Consider the following 27,994-nt stretch of genomic DNA (forward strand, 5'->3'; position numbering starts at 1 on the left):
CATCTTCAAAACAACAGTTTTTCAGGATTGTGTAGGTTTTCACAGCCTGAGGCAGAAGACAAGAGGTCATTGAAGACTCACAATTTGGTGTGCTTTACGACCTGTCCCTCAGACTCACCTGCTGCTTTAAGTACAGGTTTGAGACTGACAGTGGGAAACCTGATTACCTGACCAAAATAACAATACCTGAAGTGTTTAAGTCAGTTGGCCAGACTGCAATTCATAGGCTTGCTTTTATAAAGCACTGCAATGTACATGAAAAGAACAAAACTGTGTTTTCAAAGATGCAAGGAACATTATGCGAATGTGACAGATGGATCTGTGAACTGAAAAATCTCCTCATCAAAAAGGTCTTCTGGCAGTTCCTCATCTCCATCAGCAAAAAACGTAGGGAATGGAGGATTTTTATTGCAGTCCTTGTAAGTAGGCAATTTGCTATCTCTGACCTGAAAAGCAGGAGGGGGAGAATATGGTTAATAAATCTTACAGAAGATTTTCAGACAGTGACACACTAGAATTTAAAGAACTCAGCTTGCATGCATGAGAAAAACCTAACAGCATTCACATCTCACTTGTTTAAAGAATTACAGGTATAATCATCAGGTACTTTAACATCAACCCCAGCTATTGAATTTAACCTTTTGTACTCATCCTTAAAGAGATTTTAAAAATCAGCAAAATTAAACAAAAAAAACCCTAGAATTTGTCATTACAGTGAATCAAAACCCACTCATGAATTCATTGCTCAATATTTTAAAATGTTATTAATGTAAGGGGTATAGAATTATAGCCTGTTTGAACAGTGCTCACTTCCCACAGTATGCTCCTACATGACATTCCAAGTTATATTATGCAGTGTAATCACCTCTACAACAAACAAGATACATGTTTGTATCTGTGATGCAAACTAATTATGGCAACTAATTTTGCAAAGATATGTGCATGTGCTGTATCGAATCCCTCTGGCTATTGCAGAGCTGTTCAGTGACTGCAGAGTTAAACATCTAAAATTCTTCACTCAGAAATCAGTACCTAAGTTTGAAGAAGGCGAGCATCTAAGACAGTTCATTTGCAAGAACTGTGGAGCCACAGAGAAATTCCTTTACTGACCTCTGTACATGTGTAAAGATTTAAAATCTAGCCCCTGAAACTCCAATCTCTGAAGAAAATTAGAAGCTAGAATTATCAGCAAAAAGCAGTTTGTCTGCAGTAGCAGATAGAAGGCTGGTATCTCTGAATAAAAAAAAAAAAAGAGCTACAGATTCTTAGATTTGATTTAGAATTAAATTCTTCTTTTTTATGTTGTTACATATAGTCTTCCTCCTGAGCTATAAGAATCCCTTTTAGGCACTATAGTAAAGTGGATCAAAAAAAAAAAAAGTGCAAATAGATTAGACAAAATTTTAGTAGAGAGAAGATAACCTCTTCCTCTTAGTTTTTGGTGGGCTTTTAAAGAACAGGACACTTGTTCTTACTTGGTTGGACAAAGACTTCATTTAGGACAATTCTGATTTATGCCAAAAATTAAATAAAAAAATTTTATGCCCACTGAATGCTCTGTTCTGACAGCAATGTATATACCAAATTCATATCCACTATTAGTCAAATCTTTCCCAAAGTCCATGAGGATTCCTGCAGATGGCATTAAATAAATCAATGTCAAATAAATTTGATATTCCAATATTTTTGAAGGGCAGGCTTGATAAACAAAAGAAAATCTTTTACTAATGAGGGGATGAGGGGCTCAACGTGTTGCACTGGTTAGGATGGCTAAGTAGCTTTTCAAGTAGATCATTCCTCTTCTACAGAAGTGTTCTCTATGGCCTTGTGAACTGCCAGACCCCTAGGTTCCAATTTACATTGCACATCTGGATGGAATGAACTGGCCTGGGGTCCAAGTCCACAGACCTTTCCTGAACAGTTCCAGCACCAGTGAGTTCAGAAGAAACAGTCAGAGAGCTTCAGCAATGCCACCTGAAGGACGGCATCTTCAGAGATGTCCTTCTTTCCTTTCAATATGCTGTGGCTGTTTCTTTTACTATATGGAACCACATTTTAATTGCTTCACTGGTTTTCTATTATTTCCCTTGCTAAGTTCTCCTTCACTCTCTAATCTTATTACACACCAAAAGATTTCTCTGCCAACAGCAAACACCCCCATGATCCCTACATGTACTAGTATTAGAAAGATTAGAATAAATGATTTTACTTATGGTAACTTACTCATTTCATGTATAACTTATTTAAATGTTTTTCATGCCTAGTTTTTGTTATTTTTGATTATTTTTATCATGAAATAGAATGTACTATATACAGGCTGTGTCACTGCAGGCAGTTCTGGAGACACCCAGAAAATGAAAGGAATTGAAATGTTTGTTTTCCTTCTATTTTCCTTCCATTTCTTCTTAAAACAGTTTCTTATGACAGGATTTAGCAGTAAGACATCAGCTCTTAACTGAAGGCAAATCCAACAGTCTAATCTTAGTCCTGCATTAGTTAACCCAAATGAATTTAAGATTTCTGTCAGGACTTAACATTGTATGAATTACATATAAATGCCAAGGGGCATTTTGGACATAGTATCTCCAGTGTGATATGGAATATTCTCAAAATAGTTTTAAGATTCTCATGAAACATCTTCAACAGACCATTGCTGCTCTCAGAGGAGTACAACACTGTTTCATTTTGCCCCTTCCAAACTCCTCAAAAGCTTGACACATCCCAGAAGTACAGGCCACCTCCGATTTTAAAATAGTTTCCTTCTGATATGCTCTTTCTTTTGATTGGTATAATTGATGCAGTATTTCTTTTGAGTGGTGTAACTACTGCTCTTTTCCCATCTTTTTCTACATTCATAGCTTTCAAATGCAATTTAAAGCAAACAAGTGCTATTTTAGAGCTTCACCACAAACTAAATGAAACTATTTCTCCTTGAAATTAAAAAAAGTTGGATATTATCATTCTATTACCAGGCATTATCATTATCATTCCTATTTAAAGGAAGAACTCAAGAACTTCATTTTACATCTGAAAGTATTGATTAGCAACTAAAACACGGTATGATTTATCTGTCTGCTCAAGAGAATTATTTAATTACTCCCTTTACATTTATGAAGGGCTTAGCATACCAAAGATTTCCTGTATCTCTTACCTCAGATTCCTGAACAATAATTTCACAGCATATAAAGGGGTTCACTGGTGTGCAGCAGCATCAGCTACACTTGTCTGTATAAGCATGTACACATAAAAGTGCAGGTGAATCAGCACAGCTCTTCCTGCTCTCCTACAAACCTTCTGAGAACATCCTTAATAAAGGAGTAAGTTTTCATGCCGTGTTACTAAAATCCAGTGAATTTCATCCACAGAAGGAATCAAGCTCACAGTCCAAACTGTTACTGCAATCCATAAAAGCATTTACTGTGTAACTCACATTATAAATGCTTGGCTTACTCAACTGCTGTGTTAATAGCACTACATATTACAGCAGACTATACTACAGATAAATGGTATATACAGATGATGGTATAACCACCACAGTGTATTCTCTGACAGGTCATTTTATTAAGAAAAATACTAGAGAAAGCTGAAATTGGAGCTGGTTGGGTTTTTGCCACTAAATCTTTAGAACAGTCATAAAGGGTTTTGCACACAATTAATAAACTGCACTTATGTATGTCCCCTATATTGACAGCATAATGGGTAGTATAAACAAATACAAACTCAGAAATCTATCACCAAAAAAGGCTTAATGTGGTCTTAAGATTAAAAACTGATGCTAAAGCTACAATTCACATCTGTAGTTTAACAGGGCTTCAGGCTGTGTTAGCAACCACAGCAAAGAACGCAAGCTATTTGGTAAACATAAAAATATGTTTAAATACAGAAAATTATTAGAAATAAGCTCCTGAGGTGTCATGCATCACTTAACTCAGCTTCTCTGCTATTTTTGAAGCTAGACATATAATTGAACCCACGAATTATACCCATTTCTGACCAGCCTTATTTTGTCTTAAAAAATAACCCAACCAAACAAAATCCCCCCAAACCTCCACACAACTCTAATGGTCTACAAGATTTGCCAGAATTTCTGCCTTCACTACAAGTGATATACTCAGAGTGATCAACCCTGAATATCCTAAGAAAATCAGGTGCCTTAAAATTAGGGCAGGTATAAAACACTATCAAAGACAAACTATAACATTGTAGATTATAATATACTCTATTACCCTCCACTATAGGCCATCTACTTAAAAAGGGAGTTAAGTCTTGTGCATATCTCTCAAATGACAAAAGAGAGAACTTCTTGGTAATATACTTGGGAGAGCAATCCAGAGCCATAATCTTTAGAAAGAGAAAACTATTACAGATGGTAACAACAGACCCTGAAATCTAAGATACCCCAGAAATAAACAGGTGTTTCCTGAGGTAGGCAATCTAAATAGACCCAACACACAAACTTACAAATGCTTACTCCACAATGTTATCTTGTAAGAGAAGAGCTCTGTGCATTCCACTACACTGCCGAAGTTTCTTTATTTTACCAGACCTTGCAATTGTGAAAAAAGCTAAAGTAAGCTTTTTTATCATTAGTTTTCCAGTTGGCTAGAAACATTACTGATGTCAATTATTTATCTGCATACTTCAGTGTGCAATATCAAATGAAAGCTGATTCTAATTAAAACCAGAAATCCATCAATCTTCGTATTCTGCAATTTTATTCTGCTGAAAACAAAACTTAAAAAAATTAAGTGCTTCATCTCTGTCTGAATACAGTGCTGATGCACAAAGTTTCCAAAAATACAACATACAAAATAAATATATGCTTTAAAGGTGCACTATGGTTTTAATGGTTACCAAGCAACACAGAGTGGGTACTGAACACAAATGCCTTCCCCTTGGAGGCACACAAAGAGGAAAGCATTACGCAATATTTCACTCTGGAGCTCAAAGACAGATGGATTCAAATTCCCTAGATATTAGTCCTACTTAATTACAGGCAGGTAGTTAGTGCAGTGAACAGTAATTAGAACAACTAATATCCCATAATTCTTCTCCCCAACTACAGATCCAAACAAATGTACAACAATATATTGGAAGTCGAAGTCTATAAGCAAACAAGAAAACATCCCTGAAGAAAGGCATAAGGCAAACTAAAAAAAAAACCACAGATGAGTGCAGCAAGATTAATGGAGAAAAAAATTCCCAGAGAGAACCAAATAGTATTGCTTTACCTAATTTTATAATTAAAGCCTTCTCTACTCTTCGCAGATATATTTGAAAAAATAAGGGAAAAAAAATCAATGTAATGATTCATACAGCTCATGCAAGGAAAAAGCCACAGAATGGATCCACCAGCTCAAGGAACTGGAATGAAATGTTGCTTACTACATATACTGCCTTCAATCTCCAAGTAAGACTGGAAGCAATTTTTGGAAACCTATTTCTAAATAGCAATAATACCAACTGCTGTGTCCTTATCTCAGTGTTATATATTATTAAATGTCATGAAAGTTTGAGTCTGGAGCACTTTGGTCAACTTTCATATAATCTATTATCTTAAGTAAGGAGCTCTACAGGAAGAAAAGCTTCATTCTTCCCACGTATGTTCTTCTCCAAGCAGAGTGTGCAGTGTCTGATCAGCAAGGGAAGAAAGATTTGTTTGAATGAGATCATGGTGTACATAAGAACCTGGAGCTTTGTTTTTAAAAACAATTTATATTACAGGTGTGTAATAAATGTTTATTTTCTTAACTCACTTAAAATCAGAAATAAAAATTAGTTTATTGAGTCTAGTTAGATGAAAGTTTTATTCTGGTAAAAAACAGGTACTATATTCAGTCTCAGCAGCTTCATAAGATGTTGCATCCTTACAGATAAAACATGTGAGATGTGTACCTGTATTTGCCACCAAGTGTGGATTTTAACAGCATGACTAGGATAACAAGATGCACAATCTTTTTCAGCAATTAACTCTTGCTCAAGCAAACAATTAAGATCAAAGAATACAGTCTGGGCATCAAACATTTGTCAATTTTTCAGCTATATTATGCTGTTTGCATGCATACATTATAATTTAAAACTAACATCTTAAAATAAATTCCCAGTTAATTAAATTTCAGACTGACATAGAGCAACCAAGTTCAGATTCATGCCTCAGGATTAGAAAAAACCATTTTGAACACAATTAAGAAAAAGTAATTCAGTCCAATATACAGATGAAAAGCCAGCCAAACTACACTTCTATGTCATGCCCAGTAATTTTGCAGAAGTTATCCTGAAAACTACATTTTGTGGACATCTCTTAAGCAATTTTCACTATATTGGAAGAGAAATCTGTAATGCATTCCCCAGGCTTGGGCTGGACATTAAAACAGAAATAGTTTAGAGATACTTTGCCCAGGAAAAAAGGCCTTATTTGCAGTGAGAGAAATATAATTTTTCTATGGTAAAACACCTGTTTGAAAGCAAGGTTGCTGTATGTAAGGCCCAGTAGCTGTAGAGTTCTGCTCCACAACTAAGAGACAAAAAAACAGATGTCCACAGTAAAATAGAAGATAATAAACTATTTGAAAACATCTGAATTTGATGAACTCTTCAGCTTTTCAAGTCCTGAACAATTTAAATCCCTGCAATACCTCTGAGGATTTAAAACTGTCAGATACACAGGTATATGCATACCAAACTCTTTATAGTCCTTCATAGCAAAGACATTTGATACCCAGCACTCTATTCAGTCAGAAAGAACTTCCTCCAAGTAAATGGTGTTTGCAGGTGTGTAGAATATACCTAATTAGAAAGAAAAATCTACTTTGAAAACTACCCTTAAAAAGCACTTTTCTCACATTGATGTGAATTATTCACATCATAAGAACACTTATTAGACTCTCCATTGTTTCAAGACTGCCTATGGAAAACTGAAACAACCTCCAGAAAATGTGAAATTAATCCTGTAGACTGCCACAGAAAATACTACTGCCACATTTATACTGATTCCAAAGATAACTCAGATCTTTATTGTGAGCTCCAGCTGTCTCTTCCTGTACCTCAACTGCTTCTTGGAAAGCTAACTGCTATAGGAATACTTTAAATAACCTCTAAAGCAGGACTTGCTGTGTATCTCTGATTATTAATACAACACTTAAATAACATTGGAAATGTTATAACATCTGGAAATCTCACCACCATGTTACAGGCTCATGTTAGCATTCAAAGGGGATGGACATAGCCTGGAGACACTTATCACAGGGCTCAGCAACCATGCTGGTGTGTCATAAGGTACATGGGTGCAAATCTAAGAAGGAGCCATTTAAAGTGCCCACTGCCCCTGCTGACCACACTCTTTAATAGAACTGATTCCACTTGCCCTTTAATTCAACAGTACAAGATTTGTCAGAAGAAATGAAAACTGCATCCCACCAGTGTTTTTCCATTTGTAAATTGATTAGTAGAGTGCTTAGGAGTCATTAATACCAGTACTGAAACTAGCAAACATACCTTCACCATACAATTGGTGTGTCCTGGAACAGATCCATTTACATAAATAATGTCATGTTTTGTATTGATCCTCCACACCTAGGAGACAGAAAAAAAAATAAAAATCAGACACTGAGTCCTGTTTAGAGACTATTACCAGTTTTATAAACAGAAGTCCAGCAAAGCTCAAACTGAGTAATTGGCTGTGATACTCTGGGAAAGAAAAATGTTCTGCACAGGCCTAAACTTGCTACAAAATTCATTCACATGCCACTCTGGGTGAAAAGCCTCCTAATGCAAGAGGCTGAAACAGTTTTAAAGGGCTGTATCTGGCAAAGCAGCTCTTTGTTCAGTGTAAAACTAACCAAAGCTCCTAGGTCTCCTTTCCCTCTAATAGCAACATGTTGAAAAACATGAAAAACATCACAGGTGACAAAGTAAAACAAATGTCCTCATGAAAATGTTTCTGCGACCATGTTAATTTCTTAATCAGGTGCTCCACTGAATGCACACATTTTCTATTACAAAAAATTAGTTGTAGTAAACTGAGAACAACAACTGCAGTTTTCGGCAAACTAGAGGTCAATATGCTTTTCATTCAAACTGAAGAGGCTGCCTTGAGAGACAGAGTAGTTTTAATAGCCCAGGAGCTGCTGTAGCTATGTACAAATCAGAATCAGGACAGAAACTACAACTCCCTTTTCACATATGAAAGTGAAAAGCCATGATCAAGTTAGAGCTTCAAACAACTCAGATTTGGGTTGGTTATGAACCAATGAATAGTTTATGTATGAACAACAGAATAGTCATGGAGATACTAACTGAAGTCACCAAAAGCCTGATGGTTCTTCCTCTTCAAAGGCAGAAGTCAAGGGACACAGTGAAAAACACACTGGATGTAGAAGAATCACCTGAAATCCCAGGGTATTACAAACACAAAGGATGTTCATATAAGTTATTTGTAACCCACAAGAGAACACATTTGCTGCTCTGGTCCTTCCAGCTTGCTTACTTCAAGATGCTGCTGTCTGGATTCTGACAGAGATGACAGAGGACATCACTGCTTGGCAATGCCATCACCTTATACACACACACAGGTATACCCAGAACTCACCTTTAATCCAAAAGATGTCCTGTAGATATTACCCATTTTACCAGGCATTTTCTTCCCACGATAAACTTTGGAAGCTTTCTAGATAAGAACAAGGCCAAAACCACCAGGTTAACTGCAAGAGGTACACTTACAAACTCAAGAGAAAATATGCTGGTATTTCCAAGGCTGAAAATATATAATATCAAAAAATGTAATCCTGATAAGCATTTTAAATACCTCCTGCTAGAGGTTAGGTTCCAGTCTACATGTGTTCTGAAATATTTGACCACAACCACAACATTTTTTTTATACATATATATACACACGCACTGTAGCTTCTCTCCTTCCCTAATCAAAAAGTTTTTACACTGATGTCAATCAGATCTTTTAAAATGCATGTATTCATGAGAATGGAAGTTTTAATTCCATTACCCAGTATTCCTTAGTTTCTGTACCCCACTTTTGATTGTCTGGGCATAAACTGGACAACGAAGGTGGGGAAAAAAAAAGGCAGGAATAAGTGCAATAACTTTCAATTCTACATTGTTATCAAGGGATTTGTATCCTGCATCTCTGTTATTCATTAACAATGTCTCTTGGGAATTTTTCTTAATTCTTGTGAAAACCATGATTTCAGGAAATCAGTTGCAATGCAGTTCTAGGAAGAGGACTCTCTACTGAACAGTCCTGGATTACAAAATTATCTGAGATAGCCAGCCATAGATGGGACAGTACTATCAAGGCATTATTTTTGCCCTGTTGCATCCTTTCACTTTGTTTTGTTCCATCATACCTATTTCCAATACCACTTTTCATTCTATATACTTTGTGAAATTACATGCAACATTACTGCCTAAGAAATTCTAATTTAAAGAAAAGATGGGTTATTTTTTTAATGACAAATACCATCTGCTAAAATAGTGTTTAGTGTTCAAATATTTACATTTTTCAGTGAAAACAAGTGTCAGGTGTAGAATTCTTTTTCCAGCTGAAACTGAGGATTATAAATGAGTAACACATGCTTTTACACTCTCAGTTACTCAAACTTCATTGACTGTTGCCTTTTTGCTTTTACTATTCTCTTGAGCATTATTAATCCTTTTTCATATTTTAATTTCTCTAAGAAATTTTTGGACAGTACATGTTCAGTACTATGACTCAGTTGATCTTAATTAGTTTGCAAAAAATTCCTCTTAATTCAGTCTAAATATTGTACAGCCTTTATAAGACAAAGTCTAAAATTAACCTGCTCAAAGAGCTTTTATACTAGTATTATTTATAGCTTGAAATGTAAAAATATGACTCTGTACTCTGCTTAGAAATGCATAGAGGCTTACACACTTTTGGGAATAATTCCCTACTAAATTATGGGGATCAGTTTATTAAGCAGCTACACATGCCAGGCAAGGCGATAAAAGGAACTAGGGTTCCAAAGAACAGTACAGTATCTGCAGTATAAAATAACAGGCAAATCCTTTCCAATCCATAAATGCCATGATAAAAGCTTCTTAGAACTCTCTTTGAAGTATTAAGGCTATTCCTCTCACTATATTACAAAATACACCAATTAGCTCAGTTAAAATATGTGCATTTTCCAGAAATACAGAATATTCATAAATCAAGGTGTAAGAGAACAGCATTGCTCCTCATACAGGTTTCTGAACTTCCTTTGCTGCTGGGATTCCCTGCTAGCACAGAGTAAATGTGGCAGCCAGCTAGTGTACATTTTTTCAGTTTTAGTAAGCTGTTCTAAAAACACTGAAGAATGTTTTAATGGGAAATGAGAATCCTCACGTTGGTAGATATTGCTCCAGGTCGTCTGTGAGTTTTTGTCTGGCCGTGGCTTGCAGGCTGACCTTTAAATCCCCACCTTTTCATGACACCTTGAAATCCTTTACCAATTCTGAAAACAAAAATAATTAAGAGACAAACCTGGGTTAGTCAGACATAAAGCTCCTAGCCATAACCAACAATTTCAGTCAGGTTCATGGTTTTTTTACCTTTAACAACACTAGCTTAGGGAAGAATATATTTAAATAAAATCCATGTTTTATATCATAAACATATTTTAGCACAATGGTTAAAGACTGCTTTACAGAGTAAGAAGCACTAGAAAAGAGTCAAATAGGCAAGAAGACCAACATAAAATGCTCCTTGCTGTGACTGTCCTCAAAAAATTTACCATAATGAATCTGTTACCAAGTGAGCACCAGCATAAACAAACAAAAACCCAGACAAAACCCCAAATAATAACATACACCACAATTTAATATCAGGCCTAAGCACTGAGAGAGGAAAGAGATTGACTACTTAGAAGGAACATCTCTTTTCCATACTACGACAAACTCATCTCTTGAGGGCAGCTTTGTGTATAATGACATGTAATTCCCTTGATCTGTACTCATCCAACAAATAAGTTCTAAAGCACAATACCAAATAAAATATATTTTGAGAGTCCATGTCCTTCATCTTTGAGCCACATGACAGCATTACTGGCTTTGGAATTCTCTATTTACTGCAGGGACAGACTCAATAGGAAAAATCACCTTACCACTACACAAAGGAAAAGCCAAAAAAAGTGTGTGTTAAACTGGCATTGTCTGTGTCCAAAAGGAGAAGTCTGACCACAGTGTTTGTGGCTGCACTGATTATTAAATTTAACCTGAAATTGGCTCAGCTGGTCAGAGCATGGTGGTACTAATGCCAAGGTTGTGGGCTCCATCCCCTTAAGGGCCTTTCAGTTAAAGAGTTGGACCCTGTGATCCTTGTGGGTCACTCCCAACTTAGACTATCCTGTGAATCTATGATTTTGCAAGAGAATCCTTTTCCTCCAATTTGTAGAAATCCTTTCTCTGCTAATGCACTTCACATTAAAAATATATATATATATATATATATATATATATATATATATATATATATATATGCACTTTGCATCTAAAATAAAGCTGGGTATGAGCATGCACAGAACATGCTTTGTGCAGGAACTGCACTTGGCTGACTCCCTGTTCAGCATGCCACTGAAATGAAAAACTAGAGAACACACAAACACAGGGAGCACCAACACTAATGAAAACTAGATTCTTTCCTCTTCCCACTTGATTCAATTCTCCTCTAACTGCTGTCCTGGTTGCCTTGAACACATCAAACCAGAGTCAAAAATAGCCATGAAGAAAGACTCTCTATAGCTACAGAACTGTAAGGGAACACGAGCTGTGCAACCATGGTATCAGTCTCCTGGTCTTCCCCTTCCCTACTCAGAATCCACAGGTCAATCCCAGTTAAATTTAGCAAAGAAACACATGTAATTGCTTGAATAAAAAAGTTCTTGCTTAGAAGCTCTTATTTCTTGCTCTTTACCTACAGCTAATGAAAAGCTGAAGTTTAATTAAAGTAGTGATATCTTCCTTTGACCTGCTGGCTGATCAGTCATGCAAGGGATTGTCACCAGCAAGACAAGTCCTTCCAAGCCAGCAGACAGTGGAGGGACATGAGAAGATGAAGGGGGTCAGGGCTATAAGAGGAAGCCGAATGAAGGCACCTGTGGAAGGAAGGACCTGTGGGATCAGGAACACAAGACAGGAATCCCAAGGATGCAAGGCTTTGTAACTCCACTTTTGGACAGAACTGGCTTATTTAGAAAGCTCACAGTAGTAAACAGCAATAGTCATAAAAAATGGTTTCAAAAATACACTTTAAGAGAGGCTCAAAACTTTTGTTTTTCTGTTTTTGTATTGCTAGGGAGCAGTAACTATGAAATACATGCAGAAACTAAGCTATAGGGAAACTCATATCTGTTCTGCCAAAATGCTATTTTTTTCTTTTAAAGTACCTATTACTGACTATGTTTTCCAAGCAGATTACTTCTGGCATCTCTAGCTGGAAGATGGACTTAGCAAAGTCTCCAAAATCAACTGCAAGAGGGTGGCAGCTGTGCAGTCAACAGAGCGAGCAGACAAATTCTCTCTTTAAATGATGAGGCATGATAAATTCTTTAGCTGTAGAAATGCCCCTGCAATTCAGAGAAACCTACACAACCATAGAAAGCTACCATTTCAAAAGTAAACTCTACTGTCAAACTTAGCAAAGAAGAATAAATCTCTGATGTCATGAAACCACTTCAACATTTCATTCAGCTTACTCATTTTTAACATGACCAATTTAGAATACTGTCAAATTGTGCTTTAAAAAATTGAAAACATAAATACTTAATACATGCAAGAGATGTATTTTTAAAAAGAGTTTAGTACATCAAATATTATAAGATATCTTCCAAAAAAAGTGATTACATCACATGACAGAGTTGCTAGTGTTTAATGATTCACACAGTAGAGAATGCTTGGTTGCTTTTTGGTTCTTCCAATTACACACACATTTTCTGTGAATGAAGACTCAGATTTTACAATACTGAAGCCTTAGGAAATGTATAGAAAGTGTGATCAAACTAAAAAATGAGCACTCTGGTAAACCTGAAAGCTCTCTTGCATCTGTTGATCTGGAATATGAAAACAAATCTTCAGCCTCTGAAATATTTTGAAGTCAAGGGAAGATATCATAATGCTGAAATTAAGAGTATTTTATAAAGTACAATGCCTTACTATCTATCCAGGCTTTTTCATCATACTACTTCAATAATGTTTCAGATTAGTTTCATTTTTTATTTGTTCAATTACCTACAAGGGCACTACCTTATGACCTTCTGACATTAATTTCCTATTTAATACGACACAGCCATCATGATTAAAATAATTAAATAAGAAGCAGCTGTAGCTTTTTTTCATTTTGGAGTTTTTTACTTTAAAAAAGAATAAATGATGTGTAGTTTTTATAAACACATGTCAAGAAGACAAACAATTACAGTATATATTTCTTATTTAATTCATGCTCTATATGAAATAAAGCTGGAACCAGAGTAAGGACGGAATAAGATTATCTAAACTGAATGTAAAGTTTAAAATAAAGAAAGGAACTACTAGCATTTGGTTTATAATAAAATTTAGAACTGGTCAACTAGGCAGTTAGTAGCTCAGACAATATACTTCAAGCATTCTAAAAACCAGTGTTTTTCCAGCCTAAGTTGATATAAATAAGATCTGTTTTCAGACAAGTGGCGGATTTCTTCATTATATGCAAATAAAATATGATGAGTACATTTTCCATGACCCACAATTTATCTATATTTCTAATGCATTTTGATATATTAAATGTTGATTTTACATTCATCCAACTGCATGAAATGCAACATGCTTTTGAAACTAATATCTATCTTATATAAACAAGGAAGAGAACTTAAGATGCATGCTGTTCAAGACATATTATGGAAAATCAGAGAAGAGTTTAAACAGTGTATTGTACAGTTTTCTTGAGTTTTTTTTTTATTCTGACAAAAATAATGAATATCATATAAGATTATTCTCTTGTTGATTTTTGAACAGACATCAGGTGTCAGCTATTAAAATCATTAATTTCAAATTGTTTAATTGCTCCCTTTGCCCTTCTTAAAAATTACTAGGTATGAATACATTCAGCAAGTATCACCAATAAAAGAAAAATAATTACTGAAACTCAATCTAAGCCAGTCGAAATTTTCAAAAAACATTAAGGTTTGTCAAAGCAGGATGTTAACCCAGTACTATATATTAATTTAGCAAAATAACTCAAATCTACTCAGAAAGAATTAAGCTTGCTACAGTATCTGAAATATGACAGCCAACAACCTACATTGAAGTACAATGTTTGACATCCTACTTATCCTGTTGTGATATCATGCTAAGACACCTTCTACGTGTTGTCTTGCTTTGAATTAAGGGCTAGACATTTTTAATGTTCACACAGTAACATTAGACAGCCTATCTGAACACAAAACCCCACATGCATGAGCCTTATAAAACTAGGTATGAAATGTACAATATCTCTGCTCTTCAACAGATGCAATTCAGTGACTTAGTTTACTTGGTTCACTGAGCAAAACATTACCTGATTTCCAGAAATTAATCACAGGGAGCAATGATGATAGGAAAAACTAAGACATGCAGGAGTTAAATAAAAGGGAAATAATCTTTCTGTAGAGCTAAAAATAGAGTTTAATTACAGTTGTTCTGGACTCACCTGCAGGAAAGCAGGTGCTGAGGTCAACCACCTAATTTTGTACAAAGCCTAATTTTCCAGGTTTGATACAAGTGAAATGCCAGTACTTAATGAGAGAACTTTCATTTAGAAAGCTACTGGAATAAACCACTCTAATTAAGCAACAATTTATTTTGCTAGTAACTCTTCAAATGTAGTTAATTTAACAGAGCATTATTTTGATGCTGCAGAGGAAAAGTATTCCAGCTACTTAAATAACTTTGGGCAAACGGAGAGTTCATATTCAGGCTCAGATTACACCGTTAATCGAGCAAAACTTAAACAAACCATAAACACTTCAGACTCACCACTTAACTCTAGCCCATTTCCAACAAAACTACTGTCAGCCTTTTCTTGAGAGTGACAACATTTCTGATGTTCCTTACAACCCCCACAGCAAAGAATTTCTTCCTAATATCTAATCTAAACTTACTGTCACTTTGAAGCCATTTGTCCTGTCACCACATGCTTTTTAAATAGCCTTTCTCCACCTTTCTTACAGGCTCCCTTCAGGTACTGGAAGGCTGCAATTAGGCTGCAAGACCCTGAAGTCTTCTCTTCTCTAGGCTGAACAATCCCAAATCCCTTAGCCTTTCCTCACAGGGGAGGTGCTCCATCCCTAGAGGGGACCACAGAGCTGGATGCAGTACCCAAGGTGGGGTCACAGAGCTGCAGCCTGCGAGAGAAGTGTTTCTGGATGGTGTTGCGCGTTTTAGCTCCAAGCTCAGCAGGACTAAACTTAAGGACTGAGCTTTTAAATTGCCAAAATAAGTACTGAGGAAAATATTTCAGCACTATAGAAGAGTGACAGCATGCAGACATACTACCTACTCTCCATGCTCTAAAAGCCACTCATACCATACTGAACAATTATGAGATTTCAAAAAAACCAAAGTGCATACATAAATCTTTAACCAAATCCTCTCATTCCTGTGAAAGTAATTTTCTTTACAGAGGTATAAATGAATCAAAACACTTCAAAAGACTTTGACAAAAACATTTGTAGGGAAAATTAAAAGAAGACAGTCATAAAAAACTCCCCTACATTTTGGTAACCAAATGAAGAGGCTAACCCAGGACTTCTGAAATGAAGTTTGAAGTTTGCTTATTTATAAGGAGTTATTTTTTATTTACATTTATTTACATTTACAATCATGTGAACAATTAAAAGTTGGTAAAAAATTAAAATATCTTTTATATTCCACTGTCTTATCTCCTCATTGAGGCGACATTAATTTTCTTTCTTTCTTCTTTTAGGACTCATTACAATTCATCACGCTATTATCAACAGCACTGCTATTTTCATCCATATGATTTCTAATATTGTACACTCTGGCATTTCCTTCAATTAAAGCAAAACTACTGTCAATTTACTACATTTACTCAAAAATGTAAAATACATGTTCATGTAAATATATTTCTAAAAACTTTACTTGACAGCATGTTTTTAGGAATTACTGTTTTTCAAGTCCATAATGGTTTGAATCAGAAAGATCCAGGTCCTTCCTCCAAATCCTCCCCCAAGCTGGATGGGACTTTGCTGGATCAAATTGTTTGGAAAAAAGTAAAAGAATAGAAGAAAAACTGAAATGTAGTAACGTAACTTAATTCTTGTCCAAGAAGTAAGGGAATATGATAAATGAAGCATTTCAAAGAAGCAGAAATCAGAATGTGAGTGAACCACAGAAAAAGGTTAACATTTTTTTTTATATAGAAGGACTGGAATGATTAGAGAACCACACTGACAGAAAACCCATTTCACCTTTCTCTTTAGTTAAAGAAAGTTTCCTTCACCTTTACAGAAGGATTACAAGAAATATGCTACCAAATTAGCAGTACATACACACAGCCAATTTCTGAAATGGGATAATACAAATATCTGGAGAAAACATATTAGAATTACTGAATTACAATCTAGGATGGATTCACTGAACAGGACCAAGATCCCAGTCTATTTTTAGCTTGCTAGTATTTTCAAATACTAAAAGCAAGATACAAATCAATACCCTGTAGCTGTTGACCAGTATCTTCTACACTGCTAAAAAATCCCTTCCCTAGTTCTTGGAAAAACTCCTAGAAAAACAAAGCTTTTCTGCATTAACAAAGACTGACACTTAATCTCCATTAAAAGTATTCCTAATGATCATGTGCTTTATTTTGCAAACAAGCTATGGTCTCTTACAGGATGCTCACTGAATGCAGTTTAGAAGCAGAATGAATAATATGCCAGGTCTAAGTATTTCATAAGGAAGTCTGATATAGAAAAAATACTAATTCAAGTCAATTCCTTAATTTTCTCAACAGAGTGCCCTCACAAATGTAGTGAGGTGTCGTTCTACTAGAATTGCATACTCAGCTCTGTTGATATGGCTGGTTTCCCCATATATACAAAATCCTGTGAACAGTATTGGACATTTATAGGCATTACACCCTACATGAGAGACAATTGCAGCTGGGTACTATCTCCATTGCAGAGAAAATAAAACATGTAATGGCAAATGTTATCTTTATATCACGACACTGAAATATGCAGACAGTTCTCTTGGTCAGGGGAAATCACAGATATACAACAAGAGTTAGGACCAGTCTTTGCCACAAGATGCCAGTTTTTCTTTTAAACACAGTGGTCTGAGAGGAAATTATTCCTCCCACATTAGAGTAAAAGATCTTTAGCCACTGCTGGCAAGGACATGAGCTGGAATGTGAGAGAAAACAAAAAAAAACAAAATAAAAAACAAAACAAAACCTATGGATGCTAAATTCTGACACTGCCTGTACAGATTACAGGCTGCAAGAGCTTCTCAGGCTGGTCCTGAGAAAGTAGTCTGGGAAAGACATGAGAAAGAATTAAAACAATCCTCAGGGACACAAAACAACCTTGCAGGTGTTGTTATGTGTTCCTTGTTTTCCTTGCAGGAGAAAGTCAGGGGGGTGGTGTACCCCACTGACCAATGATGGTAATGTAGCAGTTTACTAACCAATAAGAGTTTCCTTTCTGTACTTTCCACGTATCTGTCTATAAAGCAGGCCTGCAAGCAATAAACTAAAGGATCCTCTTGTTCTGACTCCCTGAGGGTCTGTGTCGTTCCTTCCAGCCGTTCCCAATCGGAACGACAAAAACCAACAAAAACCAATAATTAATTTGACAGCTCTGTTGTACTGCTAAATGTATTCACTAGCTTTTCGCTATCCTTTCAGTCCACATCTCTCTTCCCATCTCTTCACCAAATTAAAGTTAAGCAGTCTTTTTGGGAACTGATGCATTTCAGCATTTATTCTCCATTTTTACATACTAGAGATACTGCATTAAAAATCTCTTTGCCCATGCTAATCATAGGCACATGAGAGACAACAAAGGCAGAACCTCAGCCTTAATAGTATTAATAGTCTACCTGCCTTGTTCAAAACCAAGAGTAAACCTCATCAAGAAATGTAGTTTGGTATTTTTGACCCAATGAGTGAACGGACGTCAATTTCCTGTCACTACCATTGTAGTGTACATTGTACAATTGTATTTCAGCTTTTGTGAGCCATGGATTCAAGTCAAATTAGAGGGAGGGGAAAAAAAAAAATCAGCCAGTCTCTGAGAGAGATTTAAGACACAATAAATGCTCATGCACCTACGTTTTTGCAGTAACATCCACAAACTGCCCGGGGCGGAAGTGAGCAGCATACAAAGGAGTACCTGCAGGAGAAGAGGAGAGATCATGCTCAACTTAGTGCTGAAATCCTCAAACCACTACCTCATCCTCCAGGGTAGGTTAGTCACAGGAAAGAAAAGAGAACTTCTTATTTACACCTTATTTATTCTTCTTTATGAACCTCACTGACTGAAATAGATGCTTTGTATTTACTATTTAAGCAGACTTCTTAGGAAATAACTCAATTTCAGATGAGCAGGAGGGAAGGGTCAAGGCTTTACATACATACATTGCCCTTCATACACTGCCAAAGGCCAAAGTGCCTGATTAGTTAAGACTCATAACACTTATGCTTAGCAAAAAACCAGAATATGCTGCACTTAGAACTACTAGCACTTCACAAGGTAGAGGGTTAAAAAAAAAATAAAATAAAATTTTGCAACGGTTCCTCTATTAAGATGCAGTGTTTCCTAATTAAATTCTGTGGCAAAAGTACAACTTCCTCCACTGGAGAATTGTCTACACACTAACCTTTATCAGAAACAGAGCTACTGTAAGTCAGTGACATCATTCACCTCCCTGTAATTACACTAATTCCTTAAGTACTTGCAGTATCAAAATTTTAGATTTGTTTTGTCTTCAGTGATTTTTTTTTCTTATCCAACTCCAAATATTCTTTCATTAGCAGCTTAAAAAAAACACAACAAAGCAAAACTGATAACTTAGTTTATGATAAATGAACTTTAATCTGAAGATCCATGTGGCTGCATATTTCAGTCTGCAGTTTGTTAAACATCCATTAAAAAAAAAAATGAAATTTTAATTGCTTCATGTTTTTTCGGTTGCTTTCATGCTTTCTCGAATCTGTATGAATGTAAACTGAAATGATGGAAACCTCTTATAAGTCTCAAGCATAAAAACTTTCATAATATTTCATGTTATATTTACATAATCCACCCATTTGGATAAGATACCTGCCAACTGACACAAAATCATGCACATAAAGGATGTTATGTACAAAACACACACTGCAAAATCATTTTATCAGAAACTTCTAATTCTGCTTTATCTCAAGCTATTGCTTCCATTGATCAGTCCAGACTTCATGTCAGATTTGATTGTTATCAGTTACTGCACTGTCTTAAAAAGTAAAAAAAACCCTCCACTAATGTCACTGAAGATGCAATATATTAGAATTTCCTACCTTACATAATTCTTCAGAAAATACTTGTAACTGCCAAAAACCACAAAATAAACACAACCTAAATACACTACCTAATAAAACCTCAGAAACTTAAAAAAATTTCATTTGATCCTCAAACTCCCAATACTGATTTTTAGTGAGAATGTTAGTTATAAACTTGTTTTAGTGTGCTTTACTTTGCAAGCTGTCAGAAAAAGCAGCCATTGTCCTACTTTTGAATGCATCAAGAAGAAACAGAACTCAAACTGCTATTTCAGGATCCTGAGAAACATTACCACAAAATTCAGTGTCCCTCTCATTAGGATAAACACAGAACTTCCTGTAACTGCATCCATATTCATGCCCAATAAGTGAGTCAAGGTTACAGATATTTACTTCTTAACTCAATGTTCAGACTAGTAAATTTGGATTGGATTTATTTTCTCATAGATGGAGACATGGAAAAAGCAAAAATCCTATATCTCATCAACTAAAAAGTAAAATCCACCTTCTAATTTTACCTATATGAAAACAGTTTGCTTGTGCTTAATGACAACAAATTCATCAATTTCTATAAAAAACAACACTGAAATACACATCAAAATTTCTTTTAGGTCTACAAGTGGCAGATGCTAAATGACTACACACATAATATTCAGTAGCTCAAAAAGATTACCTGGTTTAATTATGGCATCATCTGTTACATTAAATGTTGAAACTTTCTGCTTCCGTGGCACTCCAGCTTCTTTAAAAATTTCATGTGCAGACTCTGGTTTCTGTAACAAAAAGCAGCCACAAAAAAAAAAGTTATCTTAAAATACCCAAGAATTAACCTAGCACAGAAAACAATTACAGACCATTAACATCACTCAGAGAAACAGATAGATCATACTAGAATTTCATCTTGAGGCTTGTATTTTATCTCTGTATAAAACTTATTTAAAAACTCCTGTGTCTTATTTAAAAACTCCTTTAATTTTCTGTCAAGTAGTTACCCTACAGCTACCTAATATAAACAAGAGATATATGGAGATTTCAAAGATCAGAAAAGGGAAACCAATCATTTATAATGTAGATGATAGATGACAGATGCTACTTTTCTTTATCATGGCTTACAAGGAGTTTTGTAGTAATTTAGAAGTAGGTTCTCTTTTACAAAGCTTATGATGACTTAGTTCCACACCACAATAAGTATAATTTATTTAACTAACAAAACCATGGAAACAAATTCTCGTCTTGCAGAAACTTCTAAAAATGCTTAAATTTCCACAGAAGAAAATCTTGAGTCTCTGGGCAAAAAAAAGAAAATTTAGTAACAACAAGTTTACAGTCCATGTATTTTTAAGATATAACAAGTACACTCAATGTCAAACCATTGCTAACTAAAGCAGGGATTTTCTTTTCAGATGAGTCTGACAAATTTAAAAGTACTCAAAATTATTCTTAGCTGTTTTAAACAGGACATCTCACAGAACAGCAGAACTTTGAGACAAAACCAAGCAACACAAACAGTGATTCACAGGAAAACTGTGGCCACAGGAAAAAGAAAGCGATGCAGCTGATTTTCCTTCAATGATTTCTGGGAGAAAGCAATTTAAGCATCTAACAATACTGTCACACTTGGATAATCTCATCTCTGAGGTTTGCTTTTCAAAACTCCTGTGCAGTTCACCCTCTCTCAAAAATTATTTTGTGTATTTTAAGAGCAAGCAATGTGAACAACTTTAAAAATGTTACTTAGTGTATTTGAAAACAGTTTTGAAAATCTCCCTGTTGCCCATTCTTTTCTTTTCAAACATTTGTTGAAAACTGTTAGAACAGAGAAAGTTTTATCAAAAATGAGGAAGCAAAATGATGAGGATCTCTGATGTAGAAAAAACACAGAAATTTTAAATTTATCTGTCTTTGAGAGTGAAAAGTGTTTCTCAAAAGATTTGTTAACTTGCTGTCGCAGTACGAAATAGGAGAAATACCTTCAAAAAACCACAATCGACTACATAAAAAAAATCTCTCCTAAGACCACAAATATTTGAGGGATCAGTGGAGCACCTGTATTAATCTGCAGAACTATATGTGAGAATGAAAAATAAAGATATGGACTTCCTACTAAGTGCCTGTATATCAATCCTTTATTTCCAGCTATGTAAAACTGCTGCCTTAAGCTATGGCAAGGGGAGCCCTGTGCACAGCTGAAGAAGAGCATGATGGAGTCGAAGGGTAAAATTCACTTACATCTTAAGAGTCCTACTCTAAGCTGTAGCCTTGAACTGTTCTACTGTAACAGCATCTCCTCTTTAAACAGCCAAGTCAGAGACATGTATTTTTACAAACAAAACACTGCTACAAACCCTTCCAAAAAAGCAATATTGAAGACGGGAACACCGAGTGAACTCTCAGATGTTCCTTATTTTTAAAAACACCAACAATGTCTTCCAGTATTGTAAGAAAATCATCAATATGCCCTCACTTATAGGAAGCATATGAAATATTTTTGACAAAAAAAAATGTTTGAGCACTGGCAGAACTGTACTTTTGATCATAATTTTGCATTAAAAAATCATGAAAAATCTGTTCACTTATAACAGAGTGACATACATCAGGCTAAAAAGGAAAAATAAATCTTGCTAAAAATGCAATACTCCTTATCAGTTTTAAAGCAATTTGACACTCCAAAGAAATACAGGAAATTCTTTGTTAGAAAAATTACTGAAGGAATCTTTTGATTGAATTAATTAAAAATCAGTAGCTGTGAGGAATCTAAGGAAGACAGATGTTCCCTATGAGGAATTAACAAAAGAGAAATTGCTTATGCTAATACATGACAGTATCATTCACCTTTCTTTTAATTCTCACTTCTGACAGTTCAGAGAGAAAAGGCTGATAAATATAGGAAAACAATGATCCAGACTTGCAGCTAAACCATAGAAATACATCACTTGTTAGTACCTTAACAAGTAAAACTGCTCAGAATCAGTATGCCAAATTCTTCCTTAGGAATTGTCTAGTTTATACAGTAATGGTGACAAGCATAATAATACAGAGCTCAGAATAATAATACTACACAGTTCAGTCTCAGGTCAGGACCTCACTCAAAAGATATTTAATTAACACCTTTATAAAATGAGTCTAAGTTCAACCAAATTAATAGAAGCTGACTTGAGAAAAGTTATGCCCAAAGAAAGTCCTTAACATAACTCACACTACTAAAAAGTCCATGAGTTGACTTTTTAGGTAGCTCTGCTTTGAAGAAATTTTCATAGGAGCTGTTTAAAAAGAAGTTTTCTTTATACTTCCTTACTTCTGGAATGTTTTTACTCTGACAACATACTGGCTTTACTGGTAACATCATCTTTATGAAAAGATCAACTCTAAGGAGTCTAATGCGCAAAATACAACTTGAAAATTATTATTCCCAAGCCTCTTGCATGTCTTAGACCAAAGTAACAGGAAAGAAAAAACCACAACTGTCATTTTTCCATGAAAAATATCACACCTGGAAAGTGGAAATGGACTAAAGTGACAGGATAAACACCTGAAATGCACAATCTGTGACAGTCAAATATGGCATAAACCAACTGAAATAGAAGAATGGTACCTTGAAGTATAAGCCTGTTCAAAATCAGCAGAATATACTAAAAAGCCAACAGATCTATCAAGTGAAAAAATTACCTCCACTAAAGCAGAAACAAGTACACAGATTAATTTTCAGGCCCTGGGACAACCATCTGTTTGAAAAATGGAAATCTAGGTCCTCAAAAAGCCATGATCATGAACCGAGATAATCTGCTCAGTAGTCATGAGCCCTGGGATTTTTTTACTCACCTAAACCAGACAAATGAGTGTCAGGATACTGAAAAAATTGAAAAATTGTATTTTACATAAATAATGCTCCACATCAACTGCAATCCTTTGAGGGAATGCTTTGTTCCTGCTTGATCTATAACTCATCCTGGGGAATGACAGCTCTGCCAGACAACTTCAACCACTAGAGATATCTGGGAATTCCACATCAAGCAACCGGAATGTCTAAACAAGTGAGTGGCTTTGATATGGCTGTTGATGAGTTACAATCATGAAGTTATCTTCTTGAAAAGATATGTCCTGAAGTTATTTATCAGCAGAACTACAGGCAAATTAAACAATGTCAACAGACCTGGGGAAAAGTTAGAACTACAGCTAGAAAGACAGTAAAGAATAGTAAGCTAGAACACTAAACTGTAAAAAACTGATGAAGCTGAGTCAATTTAGAACAGGCATCTGAAGTATCTTGCAGTCCTCATCTCAACTGCATCTCCACAGACCTGAAGAACACACACTTCTCCACTGCTCATGGTCCTTCAAACCCTTTCACCAGCATGGCACACTGCACATCAAAGCAAATTCCTAAACCCACAGCTTTCCTAGAGAACTAAGAGGCAAAACTTTCAAAAAGTTCTTCTTGCTATTCTCTTAAACAAGAATTTACAATTGCTTTAGGAAATGGCAAAGGTGAATGTGACAAAAAACCAATTACAAAGCATGCTTGTGTGCCAATAAATCTTTCAGAGAAGTCTACTTATGCTACTTTTGTACTGAAATCACAACAGAAACAACTATTCCAGCAGAGACACCCAAAGTGCTTCACTTACAGAAAAAGGAGATACATTTTTGCCTCCAACCAGCAGCTTAGCTGTTTTTCCACCCGACTCTTCCTTTGAAACATATCTTAAAACATGGCAGTCCTGAACCTAGAAAAAAGAGAAAGCATTCATCTGAGCATAAGAAGATGTGTATGCTTTAAGACAACAAAACACCAAAGTCAGTCTCTGTTTTCATAACAGAAGATACAGCCTACAAGTAAGACAGTGTGTTACGTTTTTACCACTGACATTGCTTTTTCAATGAACTGAAGGCTCATTTTAGCAAAAAAAAAAAATAAAAAATTAGTAGAATGCAAACTAATTTCATAAATGCTCTAGAAATTATAATCATATTTTTCACACAAGATCTGCAAAATCCCTATTGTAAGCATGCAAAGCACATGGTAAGAGCCCACATTTTAGACTCCTGCTCCTTTGCCGTGTAAACCTGATGGCCTTCACAGCAGTGGCTCCTCTTATGGCAGCAGCCAGTCAGAGAAAGGCTTCATCACAAGAGCAGCTGCTGGAGAATATGAAGAATATGAAGAAGCAGCTTGAGAGCTACAAAGGCTCAGAAACCAAGGTGAAACTAATCCCAGCATGCCTGCAGGTGGAAAAATAAAAGAAGTGAAGTGGGATAGTTAACCCCATTTGTTGCATCACCTAGGTAACACCACTCACAGCTCTGCAGCATTTGAATGGCTGAGGCAGCAGAGCAGATCACTCCTGGAAAGTTTGGATATAAACAGAATGGGGCTGGTGTGCTGTACATGAGTGAAAGAAATCTTCACTTTCTGTCAGGATTTCCTACTCTGTACAAGTAATAAGTTTCACTTTTCCTTGAAACAGCAGGTTTACAATCTGAATACAGTGAGTGCAGGAGATGAAATTCATTATGTTTTATTTCACCTTAAGTAGTGTGACAGCATGTTTTTCTCCTGATTTGGTCCATATTGGCATCATTCCCAGTTTTACTGCAACAAGACCAACTCTGATGGAATCTGTAGATCAAAACAAAACATGGATGCACCTTCACACATAATAATTGAAAGAGTTTATCTAATAATCTACAAAGTCCCATTAACTCTGATCTTTCCTAAGGAGGTGAAGGAGAAAAAACACCACTAAATCCTTGCATGTAGGATAGGGGTTTTTAACCCCACCAGCAGTAAAGTAGTAAAGTTCTACTTGTTTCAGCTATGTTTGATAGAAAATGCGACTACTGCTCTTTTTTTTTTTTTTTTTCCAAAATAGAACACTCATGTATTAGAGCCAAACTAACTATTGAAAAGTTTATTGTAGGAGGTTGCTCCAACCCCAATCTTTGCAAAGGCAATCTGTCAAGTTTGCCACACAAATGATGTGACCCTTCTGAAGGCTCAGAAACTTAATTCTGTGCCTAAGAATTTGTAATCACAGACCAGAAGTGGGATGGTACTATATACTACACCTCTCTTCAGACTCCTGCAATATTAACAAGAACATTTTCAGGTTCATATGCTTTATATTCTAAGGACACTTTTTGATGAATTCTTAATTTATACCTTGTTGTTGTACAGCAGTGGGATGGGCCAAGTGCTGGACTAAAAACTAAACTTAAGAACTTTAAAGGTTCTTAACATCTTGTAATATTTGAAATGCTTTTTAGATAACTGATGTATTACATTTACTTATTTACTAGGAGATTTATTGAATGATTGTTGTGAAAGCAAGAAGAATATCTCTCAAGACACAATATTGATGATATTGAATGCAACAACACAACAACAATAATTTCAGCATGAAGAGCTATTTCAGAGGAGATACTTTCTCACCTGGTGTCCACTTATTCAGTGGCCATGGCTCATCTTTCAGAGGGCACAGCTTGCTGGCTGTCTGAGCTTTGTACTCCTCTGCAGTTATCTTCTTGAGGAACTCCACATTCTCTTCAGAAAGATTCTCATGCCACCACGTTGAACTGTTGATATGTCTGACTACAAAGCCCAGCTGACCCCTTTCCAGAGGTGGGAAAAGGTTTTGAGTGTCTTATCAATACAAAAAGTGTCTCATAACATGTATTTTACATCTAATTTATAAACCACCTAATTATCTGTCATTTGACTAAGTACTCTGAATTATATCAAAGGGGAGCAAGCAACAACCAACCAACCACTACTTTTAAGATAAAAAACCAGCTTCTTCCATGAAGAAACAGACAACAGTAGGTACTGTTTACCCTAACTTCAGCAAGACTTTTAAAAACAATCTCTTGCACCATCCTTCTATCCAAGATGGGATGTTATGATATGGATGGGTGGGCTATCAGCTGAGAAGAAACCTGGCTGGATCATCAGCTGGAGGAATCACAGCTGATGGTTGGGACTCTACTAGAATGCTAGTTACAAACAGAGTTCCTCAAGAGTCTATTCAGGGATTTGTCCTGTTCAATATCTTTATCAATGGCCTCTGAGAGAAGATGAGTGCACTGTTCTTAAATTTGAAGGAAGTGGTGAATGATGCTCAAGGGTGTGTCCCTCTGCCAGCTGTAGGTACAAGCCAACAAAGAACGCAGGGAAATTCATAAAGGAGAGATGCACATTCCCATCCACAAGTGGCATGGAATAATTAGTGAGAAAGCTACTGACAAGACCGAGGCAGGCCATGTCAATGAGGTGCACACCAGGTTAGTGAGAAGTGCTATAAACTGAGATTCAGATTTGACATAAGGAAAAAAATGTTCAGCCTGAAGACAATCACTGGCACTGGTCTAGAGGGACTGTGCAGAGTCAGTCCTTGGAGGCTTTCAAGGCCCCAAACTACAAAGCCCTGGGCAAACTAGTCTGACTTCAGGGCTGGCCACAAGGTGAGAAAAAAATTAGACCTCAATTTAGAACTTGGATCCTCAGCTCCTTTCCAGCCCTAACAACTCTCTGATTTTCAGCCAAACACTGCTAAACAGCTCAGTGTCCTGCCATAAATTTTATGAGGGCTGAAAAAGGCTTGAATTCTCCCCAATCCTCTGCAACAAAGGAATATTTAACAGTACAGGTAGTGAATACATGTGGCCAGTGGGCCAAGGTGACCCAAAACATGGCAGGTCAAGTCGCTCACTATGCTGCAAAGATGCTTTGGATGCCAACACGCCTGTCCTGACATAACTCCCACGCAGGCAGGGGCTACTTTTAAGACCGGGGCTATTTCTAAGGCTGGAATGCCCCAGCAGTAACCCCTGGATCAAAGCTTCCAGCAGGCTGCACAGAGGACTCTGAAGGGCGGCGCCCAGGGCCAGAAAAAGGCCGCCTAAGGAAAAGGGCCGCTCAGGTGCCCCTCACCTTACAGTACCTGAAGGGAATTTACAGGAAAGACCAGACAAACCTACTTACAACAGCATGTAGTGGCAAGACAAAGGGGAATGGGTACAAACTGAAAGACAGTAGGCTTAGATTAGATATTAGGAAGAAATTCTTTGCTCTGAGTGTGGTGAGGCACTGGAACAGGTTTCCCAGAGAAGCTGTGGATGCCCCATCCCTGGCAGCGTTCAAGGCCACGCTGGATGCAGCTCTGAGCAACCTGATCTAGCTGAAGGCGTCCCTTCCCAATAGGGGGGCTGGAACTAGATTATCTTCAAGGTCCCCCTGCAATCCAGGCCATTCTACGATTCTACGACCTCGGGGCTACGACAGTGGCCGAGCCCCGCTCCTCCTGCCGCTCCTTTCCCTCCCCTCCTCCGGAGCAGCCCCTTGCCCTCCCAGCCGTATCGCTACCTGTATCCGGGAGCCGGCGCCGCCGCCGCGCAGAGGCGCCCGCCGAGCCGGGCCAGCAGCCCCCAGCCCACCATGCCGCCAGCCCGGCGCCGCCTTCCGGCCCCGCCGCGTCCGCC

At 36.6% G+C, this 27,994-nt stretch overlaps 1 protein-coding gene across 1 annotated transcript; it reads right to left on the minus strand.

Moving 5' to 3' along the window:
* Positions 1 to 27,991, minus strand: MRPL3 (mitochondrial ribosomal protein L3). The gene is made up of 10 exons (XM_015619700.2): positions 27,879 to 27,991; positions 25,950 to 26,128; positions 25,045 to 25,136; positions 24,145 to 24,243; positions 20,193 to 20,292; positions 18,317 to 18,377; positions 10,361 to 10,469; positions 8,588 to 8,665; positions 7,495 to 7,572; positions 1 to 446 (listed from the first exon to the last, which is right to left on the minus strand). The coding sequence occupies exons 1-10, from the start codon at positions 27,950 to 27,952 to the stop codon at positions 297 to 299; spliced, it is 1,020 nt and encodes a 339-aa protein (XP_015475186.1). The 5' UTR covers positions 27,953 to 27,991; the 3' UTR covers positions 1 to 296.
* Between the last annotated feature and the right edge of the window lie 3 nt (positions 27,992 to 27,994).

Source organism: Parus major, chromosome 2 (assembly GCF_001522545.3).
Source record: "Parus major isolate Abel chromosome 2, Parus_major1.1, whole genome shotgun sequence".
NCBI classification, from domain to species: domain Eukaryota; kingdom Metazoa; phylum Chordata; class Aves; order Passeriformes; family Paridae; genus Parus; species Parus major.

Excerpts from the sequence above, each read along its gene's own strand:
- MRPL3 (XM_015619700.2), bottom strand. The coding sequence starts at position 27,952 with ATGGTGGGCTGGGGGCTGCTGGCCCGGCTCGGCGGGCGCCTCTGCGCG. Across the intron at positions 20,293-24,144 it reads AAAATGTATCTCCTTTTTCT|AAACCAGAGTCTGCACATGA; the intron begins GTAAGTGAAGCA and ends TTTTTGTTACAG. Across the intron at positions 8,666-10,360 it reads CTGGAGCAATATCTACCAAC|AAAGCTTCCAAAGTTTATCG; the intron begins GTGAGGATTCTC and ends GTTCTTATCTAG.